Genomic DNA, 23,876 nt, shown 5'->3' on the forward strand with positions numbered 1-23,876 from the left:
TGTTGAATATTTCCTCTGGTGCTGCCCCCTGTAGGTTGTGAATGTAACAACCACTCCCAGCGGTGCCGTTTCGACCCATCTGTGTATGAGGCGAGTGGATGGAGGAGTGGGGGAGTGTGCGAGGGCTGTCTGCACCACACAACCGGGCCCAAATGTGACCGCTGTGCCCCTGGATACCAACTCAACTACCGGAGCAGCATAGACCAGCCTGATGCCTGCACACGTGAGTGATCTTAACACTGGGTTTAATAATATATATTCATCAAATACTACTGCCTTTATTTCTCGTTCTCTCCTACTATAGGTTTAATCAGCACCACAATATGCTGCAGTGTTCTAATATCTTTGTTGTGTTTCTGTTTTGTTCCCTGTGTTTTGTACAGGCTGCCATTGCAGTGCTGAGGGGGCGGAGAATGGGGGTCGGTGTGATGATGTCACAGGGTCGTGTCGCTGCAAGATGGGATACTATGGCCTGACTGCCTCCAACCCTCTGGGCTGCACGAGTGAGTCGCCTTTCACCTTTCACCCTTGACCCTGAACCCTTTCATAAACTCTCCCTGTGTTATGATTACTTACAACTGTATTCGCCATTCTGTGGTGGTGTCCAGAGTGTATGTGTATGTCTATCCCCATCTGACTGGATGTCTTCTCCAGAGTGCTTCTGCAGTGCAGAGGGCTCCCTGTCCAGTGTGTGTGACCCTGTGAGCGGTCAGTGTCCCTGTCGACCTTACCACCAGGGGCTGACTTGTGAACTCTGTTCCCGTGGTTACTGGAACCCCTCCTCCCCCCACGGCTGTGAGCCCTGTCGCTGTGACCCCACCAACTCCCATGGTGACACCTGCGACCGGAGTACGGGTCAGTGTCAGTGCAGGTCAGGGTTCGGAGGTCGTACCTGTACAGAATGCCCTGACAACACTTATGGAGACCCTCTCATTGGCTGCAGACGTAAGTGACCGGTCGTGTTCTGTCATAGAAAGGTTCAAAGGTTCTTAGACATGCTTTGTTCAATGCTTTGATCAATTCAGTCCAAATGGACAACTAAGTCAAACAATTTCTTTCCTCTTCATGTCGCCCTCCCTTTCTCCGTCTCCCTCTCTCTCCACCTCCTCCCTCTCTCCCTCTCTCTGCAGTGTGTCAGTGTGCTGCCGGAGGCATGGTACCAGGAGGCTGTGATAAGCGTACAGGGGCCTGCCGGTGCCGTATTGGTGTCATAGGTACTCGTTGCGATGCCTGTAGCCGTGGCCATGTTTACTCCTTTCCCGACTGTGAAGTCTGCCCCTCCTGCTTCTTCTCTCTGGACTCCTACATCCAGAACCTCACCCTGGACCTAGAGAGACTCTCCGCCAGAATCCCCTCTCGTCCTGGCGGCTCGTTGCCCACCGGTCTGGGTCTCCGCATCCAGGCCTTGGAGGCCACACTCATCCAGATACGTGACTCGCTCCCACTCCCAACTCCCTCTATGAGACAAGTCAACGACGCCCTCTTTCAGCTACGCAGACTAAGGTAGGGAGATGTTCAGATGCCCCCGGGAAAACGTAGAATGCGCAAATAAAAGTGGGCATCAGATTCCATAACCTGCAATACTTTGCTTTCAAAATGAGATATTTTCGTTGTCCAAATGTAAACACCCCTAGATCTGAAGGCCACTGTCCTTCATTACCTAGCTCACAATCCCTCATCCCCATTGTAATCGTCCAGGGACCAGTTAGATCAGGTGGATGGGGATCTGTTACCCCAAGGCAGAGGCCTGGAGCTGGGCTCACAGCTGGACGAGTTGCAGGCTCTCCTGGGCGGTCTGGGTTTGCTGTACAACTCCAAGAGAGATGCTCTAAGGAACCCTATCAACTCCAACCATGCAGGTGAAAGAGATACGCCACCGCAGAACTGGGAGCACCATCCGTGTGTGACCACAAAAAGGCTCAGTGAGGAATTTAGAATCCAGAAATCAAAATTAGAACCATATCAAAACTTGAGACCCGTCTGGTTTTGTTTTCGCTCATTTATGGCTGCTAACACAGCTGTTTGTCTGTCATCTTGGTTTGTTCTCTCACAGGGGCCTTCTCTTCTATAAAGAATGCCTATGACGAGTCCACGGATGCGGCGAAGATTGTGGATGCTAGTGGGAAGACTGTAGATCAATCTTCAGCGGTTAGAGAGGACGCTCTTGACCTCCAGAACCAGGTTCAACCAGAAAACACCAGAGACCTGGAGAAACTCAACCAGCAGCTGAACACCAAACCTGACCTCTCACCCACTGCCAAGCAGGTAAGCTTAACCCTAGAATTAACCCTAGACCTAGCCTTAACCCTTAACCCTAGCCTTAGCCCTAGCCTTAACCAAAGACCTAGCCATAACCCTAGCTTTTACCCTTACCCCTAAACCAAAGACCTAGCCTTAACCCTAGCTTTAACCCTTAACCCTAAACCCTAGACCTAGCCTTAATCCTAGCTTTAACCCTTAGCCCTAGCCTTAGCCCTAGCCTTAACCCTAGACCTAGCCCTACCCTTAATAACCCTAACTCCACCTTAACGTGACTGTGTATTTTTATTCCCTGTCTCTCAGGTGTGTGGCAGTGTGCGCTCTGCCCCTTGTACCCCTGCCCAGTGTGATGGTGAGCTGTGCCCTGCGGAGGGGGCGCCACCCTGTGGTCGTGGCGAGAGTTGCGTTGGGGCTCTGCCTCTGGGGACCCGAGCTGTGAGCGATGCTGAGGAGGTAAAGGACAGACTGCAGCAGCTCAATGGAAAGATCACACAGGCTGCCGCACAGGTAGGAGGTGACACTTGTTTGTTTACTGTATGTTATAACCTATATAACTGTTTATTGGGTTTGAATACTGACATGTAGTATATGTCCTTCAGTCAATTAAGTGGTTTGTTTCATCATATGTCGTTCAATGCTTTGCTCCTTTCTCCATTCAATGCACAGATCCAGAAAACACAGGACACGGTCAATCTGGTCAGACAGTCCACGGACGATCTGGTCAATCAGATGAGGCGGGCCAGGGATGACTTGGAGGCAGATCTGCAGGAGACAAGATACTTTGTTAAAGAGCTGAAGGACTTCCTGTCAGGTGACACATCGACGGTTATGTTCCAGTACCTTCAATAACCTATTTACACTGTTTTATTAGTAGTAAAGGTATTGTATTGCATCTTTGTGAGTGTGTGGTTCACTGACATTCCTCTCGTCTCTAACACTCTTTCTCATCCTCCCTCCTGCAATCCTCTTCTCTCTCTCCCTCCCTCCTTGACTCCAGACCCGTCGTCAGACCCGACAGACATCAGCACGGTGAGTGAGTGGATCTTGAACGCCAAGCTGCCTCTCAGTCTGCCAGCTCTAAAGAGGAAGCTTCAGGAGATCAGAGCCCTGGCGGCAGGACTCCCAGACAGCAAAGCAGTCCTGGACCAGGCTGGACCACAGCTCGACACCGCCCGGCGCCTGCTACAGGAGGCCCAGGACGCCAGGTATAACATCTTATGACCTCTTATGTCACTCTTATGACAGGGCTATGTACTGGAAGCCACCATGGTTTAAGTAAAGTGTTAGTTGTAATTGATGTCATGTATGAAAATGCTGTGTGGTTTCAGAAGTCCCTTTAACGTTACTGAGACTGCTGTGAACGTTGCCGTAAGGTTGCTGTAACATTGTCCTAACTTTGTTGTGTGCTGTGTGACAGGGACGCTGGGCTGGGTGTGAAGGATGATGTTGACGGGCTGCTGGAGGGTTTCACAGCAGTGGAGGGCTCCCTCTCTGGCCTGAACGACAAAGTGCAGGACAGCCTGGACATAGTGGAAGACATCAGCAACAGTCTCGCACAGGTGAGCGAGAGATGAACGAGTCCATTTGAGCTAATGTGCTCCAATAAGTACAATTATGCTTTCAAACTAGTCTGACACTGATTGTTTTGCCTCCATTTTCCCAAATCCTTCACAGCTTCTTACCTTACTATTCCTCTCTCATTTTGATCCCCTCCTCCCTCCAGACCAAGGCCCAGTTGACTCCCGCGGTGAAGGCTCTAGGGGAGGTGTCTGCCCTGGCTGAGGGAATGAAACCTCAGCTGGAGGGGCTCAAGGCGCTGGTGCGCTCTGGTGGTCTGCTGGCCCAGAATGCTGAGGGAGAGGCAAATAAGGCTAACAAGGAGGCAGATGCTGCGACCAGGGTGAGTGTGTGTTAAGGTATATGTGTGTGTGTGGTACTGTTCCTGCATGCCTACTGTTTATACGTGTGTGTATGTGTACGTGTATGTCAGTGGAGGCTGCTGGCGGGAGGGCGGCTCATAATAATGACTTGTTTGCATGTTTGATGTATTTGATACCATTCCACTCATTCGGCTCCAGACATTACCGCGAGTCCGTCCTCCCCAATTAAGGTGCCACCAACCTCCTGTGTTGTGTGTGTATGTGTGTGTGTGTTTGCCCGTGTCTGTGTCTCTCTCTGTGTGTGTGTGTGTGTGTGTGTGTGTGTGTGTGTGTGTGTGTGTGTGTGTGTGTGTGTGTGTGCTAAACTGCCTGTCTCTTTGTTTATAGGACCTGGCGTCCCTGGATAAGCAGCTGGAGCAGCTGCGTGCTGCAGAGAGGACCAGTGGTCATGGCGATGGGTCGGGGACGACAGGTGAGCGTCTCCGGAAGCTGCAGGAGGAGGCTGGTTCTCTGGCCCAGGACACTGGAGACATGATGAAGGCACTAGCAGGTACGGAGGAGGATAGCGAGGGGATACAAACACACCTGGCAAATTTGATTTGATTTGACTGTTTGCACAGCCCATCCAGTATGCAGGCATAATGCATTTGTGGAACATTGGCTCGATTCATTCCATATTGCTGAAATTCACCAAAATCTCAACGTCCTCCTGACTTCATAGTCTGAAATGGCTCTTTGATATTTTCGGCACAATGTGTCGATGATGAAGAGGGCTGTGCTTTTACTGGATGGCTCTCCTCTTTCTCACTTAAAACCCCCCACACGCAAAGCCACACACAGCTGCAGAGCGCCGCCCGCTTCCATTACAATGGTTGGATTTTCTAATCCAAACAACGAGAGGTTTCAACCCCTGAGGAAAATTTCTTTTTGAGAGAACCAAGCAAACTGAGTGACTATTGCATTAACACACGGCCTCCTTTCCAGACCAGTGTGGTCACAGCGCTCCCTGCACTGTGAGTCACGTGGGTCGCGTCAGCCGGGCTGGACATGTACATCGTTTACTGTGAATGCAGTCTCCCCTATCACGGGAACATTGCCTTTAAATGTCAATAGCCGCTACAACGCTGATCTTCAGAACATCGGATTGAATTGAGCACTAAAGGCACTGATTGCTGAAATGATGTGATGATGATCATTCCCCTCTCTGGCTTTTATATATATTTCACTCACCCATGTCAACATGAATTTGCGCTGTATATAGCCTCACTACTGTTATTTTACTGCTGCTCTTTAACCTATTTGTTATTTTATTTTTAACTTATCTATTTTTGACTTTACACTTACTTAAAACTGCATAGTTGGTTAATTAAGGGCTTGTAAGTAAGCATTTCACTGTAAGGTCTACTACACCTGTTGTATTCGGAGCATGTGACAAATCAAATTTGATTTGATATACAGTGGGGCAAAAAACTATTTAGTCAGCCACCAATTGTGTAAGTTATCCCACTTAAAAAGATGAGAGAGGCCTGTAATTTTCATCATAGGTGCACTTCAACTATGACAGACAAAATGAGATTTTTTTTTTCTCCAGAAAATCACATTGGAGGATTTTTAATGCATTTATTTACGAATTATGGTGGAAAATAAGTATTTGGTCACCTACAAAGAAGCACGATTTCTGGCTCTCATAGACCGTTAAGAGGCTCCTCTGTCCTCCACTCGTTACCTGTATTAATGGCACCTGTTTGAACTTGTTATCAGTATAAAAGACACCTGTCCACAACCTCAAACAGTTACACTCCAAACTCCACTATGGCCAAGACCAAAGAGCTGTCAAAGGACACCAGAAACAAAATTGTAGACCTGCACCAGGCTGGGAAGACTGAATCTGCAATATGTAAGCAGCTTGGTTTGAAGAAATCAACTGTGGGAGCAATTATTAGGAAATCTAAGACATACAAGACCACTGATAATCTCCCTCGATCTGGGGCTCCACTCAAGATCTCACCCCGTGGGGTCAAAATGATCACAAGAACGGTGAGCAAAAATCCCAGAACCACACGCGGGGACCTAGTGAATGACCTGCAGAGAGCTGGGACCAAAGTAACCAAGCCTATCATCGGTAACACACTACGCCGCCAGGGACTCAAATCCTGCAGTGCCAGACATGTCCCCCTGCTTAAACCAGTACATGTCCAGGCCCGTCTGAAGTTTGCTAGAGAGCATTTGGATGATCTAGAAGAAGATTGGGAGAATGTCATATGGTCAGATGAAACCAAAATATAACTTTTTGGTAAAAACTCAACTGGTCGTGTTTGGAGGACAAAGAATGCTGAGTTGCATCCAAAGAACACCATTCCTACTGTGAAGCATGGGGGTGGAAACATCATGCTTTGGGACTGTTTTTCTGCAAAGGGACCAGGTTGACTGATCCGTGTAAAGGAAAGAATGAATGGGGCCATGTATCGTGAGATCCCAAACACACCGCCCGGGCAACGAAGGAGTGGCTTCGTAAGAAGCATTTCAAGGTCCTGGAGTGGCCAAGCCAGTCTCCAGATCTCAATCCCATAGAAAATCTTTGGAGGGAGTTGAAAGTCCGTGTTGCCCAGCAACAGCCCCAAAACATCACTGCTCTAGAGGAGATCTGCATGGAGGAATGGGCCAAAATACCAGCAGCAGTGTGTGAAAACCTTGTGAAGACTTACAGAAAACGTTTGACCTCTGTCATTGCCAACAAAGGGTATATAACAAAGTATTGAGATAAACTTTTGTTATTGACCAAATACTTATTTTCCACCATAATTTGCAAATAAATTCATAAAAAATCCTACAATGTGATTTTCTAGTTTTTTTTCTTCTCATTTTGTCTGTCATAGTTGAAGTGTACCTATGATGAAAATTACAGGCCTCTCTCATCTTTTTAAGTGGGAGAACTTGCACAATTGGTGGCTGACTAAATAGTTTTTTGCCCCACTGTATATATATATATGTAAATAAAAAAACATTCCCCTCTCTTCCTGTTCCTGCTCTCCCCCCTCTCTCTCCTCTCTCCCCCTCTATGTTCAGGTAAAGCAGACTCTCTGCGTAGACTACAGGATGAGGTCCTACTGAAGTCCCAGAGGCTGACCGGTCTGGACGGCAAACTGCGGGACCTCCTGGCTGACATGAGACAGAAGGTCAAGATCCTCTCCACCTGCCAGGGCTGAGAGGTAAATGGGCAGAGGTCATCCTCAAATAGCCTCTTCATTGAGATAGAGGAGTGATGTTATTTATTTTGTCCCATTTTGTAGAATAAATGTCCCACTAAATATATTTTTTCATGATGTGAGGTTTTTAACTTTATCCTACGACATCCCAGTGACATCAGTAGGCCTGGGATTTCTGGGGTTGCAGCCCTGAATGTTTTTGGTCCAGCCCCAAACCTTTTGATGAATATAGAAATTGCAGGCCGTATGTCTGATATGAGTTCCCATACTGGCCTATCACTTACACGCTAGGCAGTATGCCATAGAGACTGTTACAGAGTCTCGTTGACAAGGCTATTGAACCAGACATTGGTGTCTGTCTTTATTCCTTTATCCAACATATCATACTGAAACAGAGACTGTCATGATTTTAGCATTACTTTGCTGAAAACTGTGTGTCACTAGCCCAAACCGTTCAAAAGATGTGATCCATTTTAACGGAGATATGTTGTCGTTGTTTTTTACTATCGTGAATTCGCCGGAAGCATAAAGATAAATAAACCGTGTCCCTGCCGCTTCAAAACCAGGCTACTTGGGGATTGCTAATTAGATGATTTGTTGAATAGCAAACAAGCTTGTTCAGTCACGATACCTTATTAGCTAACAACCTGGTAACTAGACAGGCACACATTTGGTTTAAGATGGCACACGGAGAAAGAGAGAGTGTACGTTTTATCCTAGTGGGCGGAGGGGGGGGAAATAAATAGATGTCATTTGGGTAGGGTGTAGTCTTGGGTAGATTTGGACTATGCCATGTTGTCTTCAGGAGATTTTCTGTTTCATTTCTTTCCTTCACATTAGCTGATGTAAGACAGTGGAACAAATCCTATTCCTAATGATGATCTTATTATAGGATAATGAGTGTGTTTGTCAGCAAGAACAATACTGTTATTCCTCACAAATCTTTTATTATTACACTTCTTCCCAATTTTGCTGGTGTAACTACTTATTTGAAATCTAATTTGCCTAAATTAGAAGAGACTTTCCATGTCATGTGGGTATACGCTATGTCATGGTCATGTGGGTATACGCTATGTCATGGTCATGTGAGTATATACGCTATGTCATGGTCATGTGGGTATACGCTATGTCATGGTCATGTGGGTATACGCTATGTCATGGTCATGTGAGTATATACGCTATGTCATGGTCATGTGGGTATACGCTATGTCATGGTCATGTGAGTATATACGCTATGTCATGGTCATGTGGGTACACGCTATGTCATGGTCATGTGGGTATACGCTATGTCATGGTCATGTGGGTATACGCTATGTCATGGTCATGTGGGTATACTCTATGTCATGGTCATGTGGGTATACGCTATGTCATGGTCATGTGGGTATATACGCTATGTCATGGTCATGTTGATTGTAAGTCATAAAAACAAGAATAGCCCATATTGAAATGCCTGTTACATCAATTATTCTATGTATTTTAGTAGTGTACTCAAGCTGCTATGCAGTGATGGTAAGTGGACTCTCAATAGCTCATAAACGCAAACGATCTTGTCCATGTAATGTAAGATGACAAGAGTCGGCAACTAGTCAGCCCCACCACCTATAGATTTGTCTTGATTGTGGGGTGACTTTAAGAAATGAATTGTTATAGCATAAACATTTTCAAACCCCCTGCACTTGGGAAACATACCCCCGCAGGAATTTCTTTCTTCAAGCTGTGTTTTAAAGGGATAGTTCACCCACTTTGTAGAAAAGGCTCTCATTTGCAATATACTTTTTAGGGAACTGTCCCTTTAATTGCACTTTTTTGTTTGTTAACTTTGCCTTAAACTGCAGACACTTGTGAGCCATCACAATGTATGTTAATATAGGCTTTTGGGCACTGGATACCTCTATACATCTCTATGCTTTTTATTGTTTGGATTTGTGTGTGTTTTGTATTGTTGGTATTGCTACACTGCTAGAGCTAGACATCTGCGATAACATCTGCAAAATACGTGTACACGGCCAATAACATTTGATTTGATTTTCCTCTGAGCGCACCTGCAACCAATTCCCTCATTACATACCTGAGTTCCCCTTGTCTTTAGTTCAGTACCAAAGAACCCATGCCTCTTGAAAATACTCTCCAGCGTTTATCCCTTTTCGTTTCTATTATCTGTGCATCCAATACCCAACATGAGTAACCCGCAATATTGTTTCCATTTTACTTTCTTGTTTCATGTGTGAATGTATGAGCATTTAATGATGCGCTGTTGTATCAGTAGTGGTAGACTGTTGAGTTGTTGCAGCATGTTGCATATGGACATTAATAATTCAGATATTTTGTATATCCTTCAAAGATTGATACTGACATGGAAATAATGGGTATGATAATTATGTTCATGTTTATTCTTTATATGAAATTTCCTAACGCAAATGTTTAGCTTTCTATGTTGTGTTTATTATTTTTAGCACACAAGTCAATAATGAATTATGATTTATTGGAGAAAATAAACGGGAGCTGCAGCTCTCTAAACTGAAACCCCACGTCTCTCCCCCCATCCTTGTCCTCTAACCGGGACACCTGTATCAGCTCCTTACAGTTAAGTCCTTTAGCAGACGCTCTTATCCAGATTGATTTACAGGAGCAATTAGGGTTCAGTGACTTAATCAAGGGCACATCAACAGTTCAAGGCTTCTTCACTCACCCATGTCAACAACCGACATCAGAATAGGCAACCTGCCTTTAACATTGTTTTTATTACATTTTTGGCACAATTCTTTCATCTCTCAATGTTCAGATTTGATGCATTTAGCTGTTGAAATTCAAAATGTTGTCCCTGGGAATGGATCCCCCTTATAGCTCAATGGGCTAAGCCTACAATGTCCTCAAATCCTAGAAACTCCCCTGCTGCGACCTACATTCCACCAATAGCTGTAGAGTAGCCTCGTTTGACCATCCTGATATCCGGAGCTGACACTCTGTCACAAGGATTCAGTGATGCTAACGCTTTTACGTTTGTTTTGTGCAAAGCCCCTCAGCTGCAATAGTTCAATCATAGGAGGCCCAGACTGGTGGAGGTGAAATGAAAAGAGAGCGCAGTGGTCAGGATGGTGGATTAGGCTAGCCGAAGAGGGTAGAAAAGTATAGAAGAGGACGATTTACATTTAAGTTTTTTATTTAGAAACAAAACAAAGAAGCAAAGTATAGTGCTTGTGGTTTATAAGATAGCATCTCCAGTCAAACAGTTAAAATGGCATCGACACTACAGGAGGAACTCTACAGCAGTTTATGGCATAAAAGTGGCACATGTGATCATCTCTGTACGTAAAGTGGTGTTATTATTACACAGGACCACTTTAAGTAGAGTAATAACCATCTTCTCTGACACAGAATAATGTCAACCCTCCTCAACCCCAAAGTCATTGTTATGACATGAGCGTTAGGATTCAAACAATGGGTCAACGTCATTCAAACCTGTGGGCAAGATTCACAAGTCAAAATCCTTACATTTAGGATTATAAAAGAAACAAATCATTCGCACAATACAAAAGCACATGGCGTCGATTTAACGCTTGACATCAATGACATCGCAAAGCACGTCCCCTTGAATAACTGTCATGCAGGTTTCATAAACTCTACAATTAAATCATTATTTGACCAGGTTTTTATCCATATATTTTCTTCAGATCCACAGGATTCTGGTTTCTCCAGATCCATTAGTAGGAACAGATGTGAGTGAAAGAAGAACAGTTTAATTTAGTTCAGACAGCAACACAAAGTAGCCAAAGCCAATTAATGAGTTACAATCTAGCCGTCACAGCTATCATATCAGAAACAAATATTCAAATAAATTACATTGTTTTCCATAGGTCAATTAACATTCATAGGTAATTATACATTGCAAATACAGTACGTCTTTGTATACTTCAAATGTACATTTTCTGTTGAGATAAGTACAGAATGTACAGTCTTCTAAACATCGACAGTGGCTTGGGTCAAAGAAATTAAAAGTTTACATTTGTGCGAGTGTAAATGTACTACGTTGTAGTTGGGTAGGAATCTCAGGTCTTCCTGTGTTCTCTGGATAAGGTTCGGGCCCTGGCCCTTGCTACGGGCCTCTGGGCATCTCAGAGGAGCACTACAGAGTACTACTCCTGAACCAGCAGGAGGCAGCTGACACCTGTAGAGTGGCTCAAACTTCTTGACTGCAACACTGCAGAAACACTGGAGGGGCGTGGGGAGTGTAAATCCACATGAAGATTCATATAATTCATGTGAGTTTTCCTATCAACTCTCCGTTGATTGTGTACATGAGTGTATGCAAGCACATGTGCATTGTGTATTTGAGACCTATTTACCTTTAAGCCAATGAATTGATCCTTAGGTCAATCAATCACATAACAGAACACACCCCAGTCTGCATGGTGTGCCCATTCCTATTGGTCGCCCTGTCAATGGTATCACAGCTGAAACAGACAGCAAAAAGCAAAGCCTTAAGAACCCCAGAATGACATATATTCCCCTCCCCTCCGTCCACTTGGGACTCACCTCTTAGCTGCCTCGAATGAGGAGCAATTCTCTGCGTTACATGTCTCCATAACGACCGGCGTGTGCCTGGGCTCGCTGTGACTGGCTCTCAGGCCACGGCACTGCACCTCCGGAGGGGTCACTGGGATTGGGGGGTTGCCGTTGGTGTCCTTGGCGGTGATGTTGTTGACGCCCTGCTGAGTATTCTGGAACTTGCAGGGGATAGGTGGGAGAGGGGCATCAGGGTCGGCGTGGGCCAACTGCAGCTTCTTCATGTGGTTGATGGCTGCCGTGGCGTTGAAGGCTTGCTGTAACAAACACACAGGAAGATTAGGATTTATATATTTTTTTAAATAAATAATCATGTTTTGATGATAATAATAATAGTAACGTAAGTATGATAGCATATTGTATGTAGCCCTATGACATGTTGCTCACCCTCCATTTGGACTTGGCAAAGTTCTTCTGGATCTGTATGCTGACTGATTCATAGATGTCCTGATCCCTCGCTGTCTTCCCAATGATCCTGCAAAAGGAAATGACATTGTTAGAGCCACCAGGAACAAAGAATAAACAAGAAATAGTGGGATCCCCAGACACTGATCTTAGATCGGTTTTCTATTTTCCCCCTGAGGGGAGGGTGGACTGATCCTGGATCTGTGTGTGACTCACCAGGGGTGTCTGAGGGCCTGTTCTGTGCTGAAGCGTTTCTTAGGGTGCTTCTGCATCATGTTCCGGATGAAGTCCTTCGCTATGGAACCCGAGACAGACAAACGTGAACAACTGACAGGGAACTTTCAGCATATATGTAGTAAAAAGAAGTATTCTAGCACTGAGAGGACTTGTGAATAACTTTACTATGTAGTTATGGTACTCGTTCTGTGTTAATACCCTTGTCGTAGGGGTGGTGGTATGTCTTACCTGACTCTGAGATGTTATCCCAGAAGGGTGTGTGGAAAGCGTAGTCGGCCCTCATTATCTTAGAGAACAGACGTGTCTCGTTGTCCTCAAAGAACGGAGGGTAGCCGCACAGCCTGTTGAACGCAGAGGAAACACGGTTATCACAGAGTTATCACAATAACTTTCCCCAAACGTTATATAGAAATACCATCTCACAATGCAGTCATCCTTATACTATGAAGAGGTTGAGAAGAGGTGCTGGCGGATATAGATCTAGAAGTCCTAGATAGGTACTCACAGGATGTATGTGATGACCCCTATGGACCAGCAGTCCACTGCCTTGCTGTAGGGTTTCTGAGCCAGAACTTCAGGGGCTGTAGAAGTTCAAATATACACCGGATTAGATACCATGCTAGTCTTTTCTATCTGTGCAATAAAGCTTTACACTATTTCAATGACCAAACAACTAACACACGGTTGGCGCACGCACACACACACCAACATATCCTGGCGTGCCGCAGGCCGTGGACATCACTCCGTGGTCGGACATCTTGGACAGGCCGAAGTCACTGATCATGATCTTGGAGTTCTCATCTGAGTTGAAGTATAGTAGGTTCTCTGGCTGCACACAGAGGGAAAGAGAATCAAAAAGCGTCAGAGAAACTATTCTCCCAACATAGTATTTAATAGTGTTGTGTGTGTGTGTAAAATATGTCTGGAATATTGTATTTGTTTTAATGTATTTTATTTAACCTTCATTTAACTAGGCAAGTCAGTTAAGAACAAAATCTTATTTACAATGACAGCCTACCCCGGCCAAACCCAATCCAGGACGACGCTGGGCCAATTGTGTGCCACCCTATGGGACTCCCAATCACAGCCGGATGTGATACAGCCTGGATATTACACGTGTGTGTGTGTGTTTACATTGACTGTGAGTGTGTGTAACATACCTTGAGGTCCCTGTGCACTATGCTGTTCTCGTGAAGGTAGTTGACAGCCTCCAGCACTTGGTGAACCAGACAGCTGGCGTCCTTCTCTGTGTACACCCCCCGATCTATGATACGGTCAAACAGCTCCCCACCAGACACCCTAGGAAAGAAACACACACACACACACATCAGAATCTCCACCACTATATTCAGCATCAGCCTTTAGTCTTCATTACTCTCCTAATACCGCAGGTTTTGTAAAACAGCAACATTTCTCTGTATGTTCATAAATGCATTTAGTATATGTAGAGATAACGGTGCCCACTCACAGCTGCATGACAAGGTAGTAGTGTGTCCGAGTTTCATAGAAGTCTTCCAATCCAACCACATTGTCGTGCCTTATCCTGAGAGGAAGAGGAAGAGATTTGTGATGTTGTTCATTCAGGTGTGAGGGAGAGTGCGCGTGTGTGTGTGTGTGTGTACTTACTTCTTCAGCACAGTGATCTCGTTCTCTAGCTTGCTACAGCTGAGGTGCTTTTTCTTCAGACACTTCAGGGCATAGAGGTTTCCAGTCTTCTTTTCTCTCACCAGATACACCTCGGAGAACGAACCCCTACGCACGCAGACAGAGAAACGGTTATAAGGCTATGTCCACTATCAAACCCGTATGGGTTTGAGCTCTATCATCAATGAACCTCTTCGGGTTCCATAAACTTGCAGATTTCTGAGCTTAACGACAGTTAACAATTCTAGTCTCTAATCCAGGGGTGTCAAACTGCTTCAGTGGGGGGCTGAGTGTCTGCTGGTTTTTGCTATTCTGTTCAATGTGTGTCCAATTAAGACCTAGACAACCAGGTGAGGGGAGTTCCTAATTAATTCATGACCGTAAGTGCAAAGGAGGAGTGAAAACCCGCAGACACACAGACACTCGAAGGAAATAGTTAAGACACCTGTGCTCTAATCAAATGAAATACCGCTCAAATTAAACCAATAAGCTCTGAGGACGAAGTTGAAGAGCTCGAAAACAACCCTGAAAAATGAACCTCATTCCACAGATATTTGGATAGGTGTAACCAAGATGGCGGAAGCGCTCATACACTCTTTGGAAGGCTACAGTGCTGTAGGTGGAGTCACCACCACCAAGCCTCACTCTCCTGGCTCATAGCTGCACATGGCTAGGAACAAGACGAATGAGTGAGAAAAAAAACATCAGAATTGGGCTTCCGGTCTAAACAGGGCCATAGAGGCTTCAGGTATGGCCTGTGCTCCTGAGGCCTGTGAATAGCAGCAGGGCAATACAGGAGGATGAGTACTCAAGCCTTTCCCATTACCCAGCCTGAAGCTCAGGACAGGGGGCCCAGAGAAGAGACCCCTGAGATGATTGATTGATTGATTGATTACTTGATTTAATTGATTGGATAATTAAAAGCAATATCCTGCTCCAGCTGCAGACAACGTTACATACCACAGAAATTCTCAAGAACTAAAACACAATGAATCCCGGAGGCTTTATTTCCATCGTCCATTGTGTCTGCTTGTCTCTGTCCGACCCTGGATGAACCCTGAGAAGACCGTGGGGGGGTTCTTTGTCAGACCCCAGACGTAACATGACATCAGGAGAGAAGTGTTCATGTGTGGGAGGGAGCCAAGATTATCCTAAACCTCATAAAATGGATCCGATCTCCCATCTGCTGTCTGCCCTGTTTGAGGGAGACCAAGGTGTGGGTAATCCTCGGGTTTGGCAGATGCCCTTATTCCAACACCTATGATACTGATGCAATAAGTGCGCCCTGTGCCCAAAGACATCACTGTCTGGTAGAGACAGACATACAGACGGAGACACAATGTCCACCAGGCTTTGGTTCCAATACTGCAGTATTTGTTTTCTTTCAAATACTTTGATTGTGCTTCCCACTTGGCTTCCTCCCTCTCATCTGGCACTCCTGGCAGACTCAGTCAAACACTCAAAGTATTTTGAAAGAAAAGCATACTATTTGAACCCAGGTCTGATGAACACACACATATACAGATACTCAATGTCGCACACAAACTCACGCACCCCAGCAGGCACACAGTCACACTCATTCCCTCACACCTCACCTCGTGCAAATGCACACTGTCAACACACAATGCCAGGCCCTTAATCCTTTAATTGAGCAGTGATAGGCTGTGCCCGCTCTGTAATGACATCATTGCTCACCTGCCTGGCTCACACTTTCTCAACCTCAGCCTCTCTCATGTATTATGCTGTAAGCTGCTTGAGGAGAGGGTTGAGGAGGTGAGGAGGAGGCTCAGACAACAGGTAGGCCAGGGACAACAGACAGACCCCTCTCACTCTGCAGATATCAGCGTTGTGTGGGCAGTAAAAAAATTCTATTGGATTTCACAAAGAACAACTCCTTTCATAAAGCTCTCATATACTGTGCATAGACCTACTGTGCATAGACCTACTGTGCATAGACCTACTGTGCATAGACCTACTGTGCATAGACCTACTGTGCATAGACCTACTGTGCATAGACCCACTGTGCGTAGACCCACTGTGCATAGACCCGCTGTGCATAGACCTACTGTGCATAGACCCGCTGTGCATAGACCTACTGTGCATAGACCCGCTGTGCATAGACCTACTGTGAATAGACCCACTGTGCATAGACCTACTGTGCATAGACCTACAAAACACACATACACCCACACATGCACACAACCACACTCTAGCACACATGTGCTCAGACCCACATGCTCACACTCACATGCTCACACTCTCAGGCTCACACACACATGATCATAAATGTACGTACACATGAACACACGTATACACATTGGTCAACCATTTTTCCAAAATGTGGCATGTCCTGTCCTCTTTTGGATACTGTTGCTACTTCGTTTAAACTCAAAACTTTCCAAGAAAGGTTCAATCTTTAAGGTGAGAGAGACTGTATTGTGTGAGCGCAAAGTGTTCCCTTGATAAACATGACCTGCCCTGACCTGGGTCCTTATAATCTGATAATCTGGGTAGAACATTCCAGGATTATAGTGCCAAACTAGGATCCTTCTCTGGGCACAGGTAAAGTAGATATCCTGGAGATGCACTTAATCCTGTAATAATGGCTCTTTAGTCGGAGATAAGAAGCTGACAAGAGCTGCTACTCAGCAACAAAGGCCCAGTGAAAACAACCAAGCACAAAATGGCTGCCATCGAATGAAGCGAGTTATCTTCAAAAGTAAAAGTGCTTTGAATTACACCTCCAGGCAATCATTTAAACGGACAAAGTACTTACGATCCCAGCGCTTTTTTGAATTCGAACACATCTCTGATATTGTTGATGACTTTCTTCCAGCTGCAGGTTATTTCTTTGCGACCCATGGTGGCTCTGTCGTCACAGCCGGCACCTGGAACAGCGGCAGACAAACAGTTTTACTCTGCAGAACACTGGACTGTCTTACATGTATGTACATTCCTTTTCAAAAGACAACCCTCACCACACATAAAGAAGCCCAACATGACCAAACACTTTGGGACAGAGTTTCTCATATGGTGGGTGGGGACCAACCCACTGGTAGGTCACAGACATTTCCTCTTGGGTCATGTCTTAGGACTAATATGGCTAGACACATCATTTGGATACAAGAACGTTTGAAAGGCTTCAAGTAGCTCACAAAGCAACATCAACAACAATATTGGGGGACCACAGCTTTGGTGGAGATCTCGGTTAACTACTGCCATCTTGTAAGCTCCCCATTTTACTTATATAAAAGCTTGCATGTTCAGTATGAGGTCATTAATTATTGGCCTAAGCTCGTTTGTACCCATCACTTCCAGAACGCCCAAAGAGGTGTAGGATTAGTGCTGTAATGCCTATTGATGGTTACTCTTTCCACCCTCTCCCTCCCCTCGCTCTCTCTCTCCTTCCTGTGCCAATTCAGCATGCAGATCACTGCTGATTCCCTGACAAACCCCCAAAACTGGGTTGATTTATTATACTGACCTTCACAAGAGGCCATTGTTGTGCCTCAAAACTCTCTCCAAGTTGGTTCTGCTTCTTTTTTTAAACCAATCAGCATCTGAATTTTAAAAAGAAGTACCCCAAACCCCCCTGAGTGATCTCACAATGTCATAGATATTGCTTAATTATATTCTATGCTCTAGGACAAGAGGGGGTGTTGTATATGGCCAATATACCATGGCTAAGGGCTGTCTTATGCACAACACAACGTGACGCAGATACAGACATTAGCCGTGGTATATTGGCCACATACCACAAACACCCAAGGTGCCTTATGGCTATTATCAACTGGTTACCAACGTAATTAGAATCAGTATTTTTTTGGGGTCATACTTATGGTAATCGATCTGATGTACCATGGCTTTCAGCTATTCAGCATTCAGGGCTCGAACCACCCGGTTTATAATGATGATTACAAACTGGATGGTTCGAGCCCTGAAAGCTGATTGGCTGACAGCCATGGTATGTCATACCATATACCACGGGTATGACAAAACATTTATTTTTACTGCTCTAATTATGTTGGTAACCAGTTTATTATAGCAATAAGGCACGTCTGGGGTTTGTGGTATATGGCCAATATACCATGGCTAAGGGCTGCTTCCGGGTACTCTGCATTGCGTAGTGCATAAGAACAGTGCATAAGAACTCGTATCCATGGTATATTGTCCATATACCACACCCCTTCATGGATTATTGCTAAATTAAATACTAATGTCAGTGGATACCTCAGCCAAAATACATAATACGTGTTGATAAAATATGGTAGACATCCATTTGGGGTAATGCATACATTGTGTTGTCATGTGTCCATTCAATGAGGATTTCTTGTAAGCTTTGTCCAGTTTAAAATGATTGAATTGATAAAAACGTATTTTCCAGGTCATTCCTAACGTCCAGTAGCACCGTGGGAAAAATCCCGGTGATCATCCGATAGTACACATGATTCAAATGGTCCTCAGAACTGTGCGTAAAATGTTCCCGACTGCCTTTGACGCATGGATAGTTTAGGTGGAAATGTCGAAGATCATGACCATATTAAACTACAGTCAATTGTTCATTACTTAAAGCCAGAGATGGCGCAGCATTTCAATTATATAACATGCTCTACTTTTTAAGAAATTGAAAAAAAACACATTTTCTCTTTTAATAATGTAGCTTAAACTAAGCACAGAAAAACACCACTGACACAGTACACACAGATCTAAATAACTGAATAGAAACGTGAATGGGCATTTTTTTCTTACCTTATCGACAGAGAAGGAGCAAGAGTGCACTTGTTGAGGTATCTCGATAGACCTACTAGTTTCTTCACTGCAGACATGGAGACCGCGGAGCGTCCAGGGGCGTGGTCTGCCCTCCCCATCATTAATCAGACTGGCAAAAGCAAAAGAGTCCAACTTTTAATATTGTAAAAAATATTTATGACTTTGTATTATTATTATGATTTAGAACATTATTTTCTTACATCATTTAAGCTAGAAACGTCATTCAAACTTGCAGACTGGCCAGGAATAGTGTGCTTGTATTCAACTTTTAATAAAATGTCTACCTTTTGAACTATTAAGCTTTTTAATCTCCTGAAAAAACGCTCAACCATTTTCATGGGATTTCTTCAACATTCTAAAAGGTCCCATTGTTAAGCCGATGTTACACTGTAGGCAATTTATGGGTTGCTCAGTGTGTCACCACCCAGAAATAGCCTGCAACTTAGTTGCATTGCATCGCAAGAGATAGAAATCAATACTATTTCACGGAATTGACTGTATGCAATGTCCAATCCTTAAGCAGAAAAAAGTTTACATGACTTGACATCAGTGGAGGCTTCTTAGGGGAGGATGGCTCATAATAATGTTTGTGACCGAGCGAATGGAATGGCATCATGTGTTTGCTACCATTCCACCCATTCTGGTCTAGCCATTACCACGAGCCTGTCATCCCCAATTAAGGTGTCACCAACCCCCTGTGCTCGTCATATAGTTCTGTTCAGAACTCCAACACAGTTGTCATGGTTAATGTACATGGTCTGGCAGTCAATAAATATAATTTTAAAAGTAAACCCAGACCTTTCTGTGTCTCAACTGAAATTGTCCAACATGAACTGCATGAGCTAGCGAGCTTAGCTCCTTGCTAGCGTGGTAAATCCTGGTTGGCAAATAGGCAACCCGGGCCTTTCTCTGTCCAGTTTCAACTGAAATTGTCCAACATGAACTGCACTAGCTAGCTAAGCTTGTCACTAGCTTGGTAAAACATGGTTGCAAAATAGGCAATATTTTGGCTAGCTAGCGAAAATGTACAGCCAACATTTATATTATGTCTATATTGATGCTATTACAATTACTAAACATTTGGATAAACAATTCATTTCTGAAACCATGATGTGATCTATGAGATGATTGGGTGTTACATGCAATTTCAATAGTGCTTGCATTGCTTCTTGTAATAGCAAAGTTGCTTGAGATGATGTCACTTATATCTGCAACAGACATTGAGTCCAAATTGCTTCATGTGACACAGGCTTAAACTCATAACTTCCCACATTCGATTCACCGTAAACAAAGTAACGTTTGACACATCAGCTACTTTGATCACTTTCCCAACAAGTCAGACAATAACTCGGAGCGTATGAAATCTTCACTTCTCTGCTTTTCTGATCTAAAATTAGAACACTTCTTACACAACCACAGCGTATGAAATCTTCACTTCTCTGCTTTTCTGATCTAAAATTAGAACACTTCTTACACAACCACAAAATCATTTTAAAGAGCTCAAGCAAGTCCCACAATATTTCTTCATGGAAAATTACCATCTATAGGTGTCACTTGCTTTCAATGTCCCTCACATCCTGCACAGTTTATTGGCAATAGTGCAGTGCCAGTGGACACTAACCTAGGTTACTGTATAGGAAAACAAACCCACAGCTGCAAGGTTCACATGCTTTGCTTTGTTTTTAGATGGCCTCATTGGGAACCTATGGCAAGACTATTTCACTCATTGAACAACTACATAATTGCAGAGATGTCTGTAATTTCACATAAAGCCTGCAATGCATTACTTTAAATAAGTATATATGAGTCCTGCTTGTAATGTTCTATCATCTATTTACAGTATTTTACACTCAATGGTTGATAATATCTAATCTTTCTAATATACGTTATGTGTGTAATACGTTTTTATGTCAATTATTGCCATGCAGAATGCATTAAACCTGTCTTGGGGGCTTTCAATGCATCAAACTGTTTCATAATATATGTACCCAACTGCAGGTGCACAATTTTTGCTGGGTATATAATCTACAGCCTAAGCATGATGCCATCAAGCCAACATGACACATGATTAGGCAACCTACGGCTGAATATCACTCTGTAGGCTATTCATAAATAAATCCAACCCTGTCTCCTCCCTCTGATATGAAAGCTGTACTTGTCCTGGTTCACACCCAGCTGCAAGCATTCACTCTTATGTAGCATTGGCCACAGTGTGTGTGTGTGTGTGTGTGTGTGTGTGTGTGTGTGTGTGTGTGTGTGTGTGTGTGTGTGTGTGTGTGTGTGTGTGTGTGTGTGTGTGTGTGTGTGTGTGTGTGTGTGTGTGTGTGTGTGTGTGTGTGTGTGTGTGTGTGTGTGTGTGTGGCAGTCTGGAGGGGGTTTGTGTGCCACCTTTCACTCAATGCATTACAACGTACTGTGAGTGATTATTCAGTGTTGTGTGATGGTTGGTTGTGTCTACAAACCTAATTCTGTAGTATTCTAATTCTAGAACATACATGTTTTATAAGGCTCACACTTATGAAACACGACACAGTAAACTAAAGCCTGATGAAGAAGAGCTTAGGAGCAGTGCAGCCCTGTAACTGATGTTATAGAGGGTGCTAGTACTTTCTCTATCTCACCATCCACTGCAGTTGTGGTTGCTGCTGCTGTGTACCTTGTATACGGTTAGTTACTTCTGCAGTGTGAGGAGTCACATCCTCTCCATATGAGACATATGATTATCTCTACCTTAGTATACCATACTAGGTGCTTGTAGACTTGTGCCTAACATATTTCTCATGTACATACATACATTCAATCAATCAATGTGAATTTCCTCACCACAATGATGATGACTGTAAGGACAGACGCTGGGAGACGAGAAGCAAGTGCGGGGAGTGAATATTTAATGAATAAACAAACAAGCAACAAAAAACAAACAGCGTTTGGACAAGGAACACATAACGACATTAATGCTGACTCGGGAAAGAAACAGAGGAAGTGACAGATATAGGGGAGGTAATTAATAACGTGATGGAGTCCAGGTTAGTCCGGCGAAGAGTTGATGTGCGTAACGATGGTGACAGGTGTGCGTAATGTTGAGCGGCCTAGCGGCCTCGTGCACCGGAGGCAAAGCGGGAGCAGATGTGACAGTACCCCCCCCCCCACCTCTCGGGGCGCCACCTGGCGTCCTACCTGGGCAAGCCGGTAAAGCACTGATGCACGTAATGATGGTGACAGGTTTGCATAATGATGAGCGGCCTGGCGGCCTTGAGCGCCAGAGAGGGGGAGTGGGGGCAGACATGACAATGACAGACAAAGGGCATCAAAGGAGGGGTATTAATTCGGTACAGGACATATGCATGCATAGTGTGACTGCAACTGCATTCTCTAACATGTTTCATCCATGACACATACATCTACCCTCGGTTCAGGGTTCGAATTGGGAGATTGCGGGGCTGCTGGCCACTCCCATTTGCGTTTCAAATACCAACGTGTGCAGCACTAATAGGGAGTGAAAATATAAAAAGTCATATCAACCCACTATTCCTAGGGCAATGGTCAAAACAGGATATGGTTAGGCACAAAAAGTCAATGTTAAATTAGAAGTCAGCTTTGGATATAGTTCAATTGAGGTTTTAGCAGCATCAGAATGTCCCTGCTCTTCCGGAAAGAAGGCGGTGCTAGGTTAGTCTTAGATGCCCTCTGACTTAATTTAGCCTAATTTCAGCAGCAGTGGCTGGATGCACCGGATACAGCACTGGACCTTTTGTCATTCAATGGCTGCCAGGATATTGATAGCCACACTTAGCAGATTAGCGACACAGCCAACCAGCTAATGCAGTAAGTGATGCGCTCACCATGGTGCTATTAGCAGGGATCGTATCATTGTTAGATTTCCTGCTTTACTGCATAAAGACCATGAGCTGCAGTACCAGAACCAACATGATCTTACGAACTCACTGGAGTGGACATAACATTTTCAGGAGACGGTGGTTAGGTGTGCAGGGGTTGGGTGAGAGAGCCTGCATAGCGTCTTCTGTAACTAATATTCTATATATGTATGCATGTCAGTCGTTGTGGCTGAGAGAGGTGAGGGGGTTTCAGAGGATACGGCTCATGGTCCAGTAATCATATATATTAGATATGTGATCCTATATTATCTCCATATAGGGAGCGGTTAACAAGGAGGGTTGAAGAGGTTTGGTTTGTGTGGCGACGAGAATTGTCTGCTCTTCACGGTCCTATATGTTCGTTATGGAAAAAACAAGTATATACAGTGCCTAGTGAAAGTCTACACACCCCTTGCAGTTTTCACATTTTGCTGCCTTATTATTAAATGTCAAATGGGATGACATTTTATTTGTATTCACACCTATCTGCACAACCTGCTCTACATTCTCAAAGTGAAAGAACAATGATAGACACTTGTATTAATAATTTTATGAAGATGTCTTAATGTTGTGAAACACTCTGTATTTTCAAGTACATACTAATATAAGGGTGAAACATAATTTATGTATGTATAACATTACCAGTCAAAAGTTTGCACACACCTATTCATTCAAGGGTATTTCTTTATTTTTACTATTTTCTACAGTGTAGAATAATACTGAGATGTCAAAACTATGAAATAACACATACGGAATCATGTAGTAACCAAAAAAAGTGTTAAACAAATCAAAACATATTTTAGATTCTTCAAAGTAGCCACCCTTTGCCTTGATGACAGTTTTGCACACTCTTGGCATTCTCTCAACCAGCTTCATGAGGTAGTCACCTGGAATGCTATTCCAACAGTCTTGAAAGAGTTCCCACATATGCTGAGGACTATGCATAATGCTTTTCCCTCACTCTGCGGTCCAACTCATCCCAAACCATGTCAATTGGGTGGAGGTCAGATGATTGTGGAGGCCAGGTCATTTGATGC

At 44.3% G+C, this 23,876-nt stretch overlaps 2 protein-coding genes across 3 annotated transcripts in view; one reads left to right on the forward strand and one right to left on the reverse strand.

The window, feature by feature from the left end:
- LOC135539706 (laminin subunit beta-3-like) overlaps positions 1-9,848 on the forward strand; it is a 30,665-nt gene extending 20,817 nt beyond the window's left edge. Inside the window, exons 10-22 of the mRNA XM_064965761.1 lie at positions 35-223; positions 384-503; positions 655-945; positions 1,131-1,503; positions 1,699-1,859; positions 2,054-2,265; positions 2,563-2,766; positions 2,926-3,070; positions 3,257-3,464; positions 3,677-3,818; positions 3,983-4,159; positions 4,527-4,689; positions 7,206-9,848. Of these exons, the coding sequence (XP_064821833.1) occupies positions 35-223; positions 384-503; positions 655-945; positions 1,131-1,503; positions 1,699-1,859; positions 2,054-2,265; positions 2,563-2,766; positions 2,926-3,070; positions 3,257-3,464; positions 3,677-3,818; positions 3,983-4,159; positions 4,527-4,689; positions 7,206-7,345 (2,525 nt within the window). The 3' untranslated portion in view covers positions 7,346-9,848. The remainder of the gene's footprint in view (positions 1-34; positions 224-383; positions 504-654; positions 946-1,130; positions 1,504-1,698; positions 1,860-2,053; positions 2,266-2,562; positions 2,767-2,925; positions 3,071-3,256; positions 3,465-3,676; positions 3,819-3,982; positions 4,160-4,526; positions 4,690-7,205) is intronic.
- A 645-nt stretch (positions 9,849-10,493) lies between these two features.
- Positions 10,494-19,008, reverse strand: LOC135527036 (calcium/calmodulin-dependent protein kinase type 1D-like). Of its 2 annotated transcripts, XM_064955694.1 has the most exons (14): positions 18,944-19,008; positions 17,679-17,754; positions 16,971-17,082; positions 14,177-14,302; positions 14,019-14,093; positions 13,711-13,849; positions 13,256-13,379; positions 13,056-13,131; positions 12,779-12,891; positions 12,530-12,608; positions 12,296-12,383; positions 11,879-12,165; positions 11,689-11,796; positions 10,494-11,554 (listed from the first exon to the last, which is right to left on the reverse strand). In XM_064955694.1, the coding sequence occupies exons 2-13, from the start codon at positions 17,692-17,694 to the stop codon at positions 11,724-11,726; spliced, it is 1,308 nt and encodes a 435-aa protein (XP_064811766.1). In that variant the 5' UTR covers positions 17,695-17,754; positions 18,944-19,008; the 3' UTR covers positions 10,494-11,554; positions 11,689-11,723. The 2 variants fall into 2 exon arrangements, with proteins under 2 accessions (XP_064811766.1, XP_064811773.1); XM_064955701.1 differs by lacking the exon at positions 17,679-17,754 and having other exon boundaries at positions 18,944-18,986.
- Positions 19,009-23,876: the final 4,868 nt, after the last annotated feature.

Source organism: Oncorhynchus masou, chromosome 5 (assembly GCF_036934945.1).
Source record: "Oncorhynchus masou masou isolate Uvic2021 chromosome 5, UVic_Omas_1.1, whole genome shotgun sequence".
NCBI classification, from domain to species: Eukaryota; Metazoa; Chordata; class Actinopteri; order Salmoniformes; family Salmonidae; genus Oncorhynchus; species Oncorhynchus masou.

Bases quoted from the DNA above. Each gene is read 5' to 3' on its own strand.
- LOC135527036 (XM_064955694.1), bottom strand. The intron at 14,303-16,970 runs GTAAGTACTTTG...CTGCGTGCGTAG, and splicing joins TTCAAAAAAGCGCTGGGATC to GGGTTCGTTCTCCGAGGTGT. The intron at 12,384-12,529 runs GTGAGTCACACA...TTCCTTTTGCAG, and splicing joins CAGGCCCTCAGACACCCCTG to GATCATTGGGAAGACAGCGA.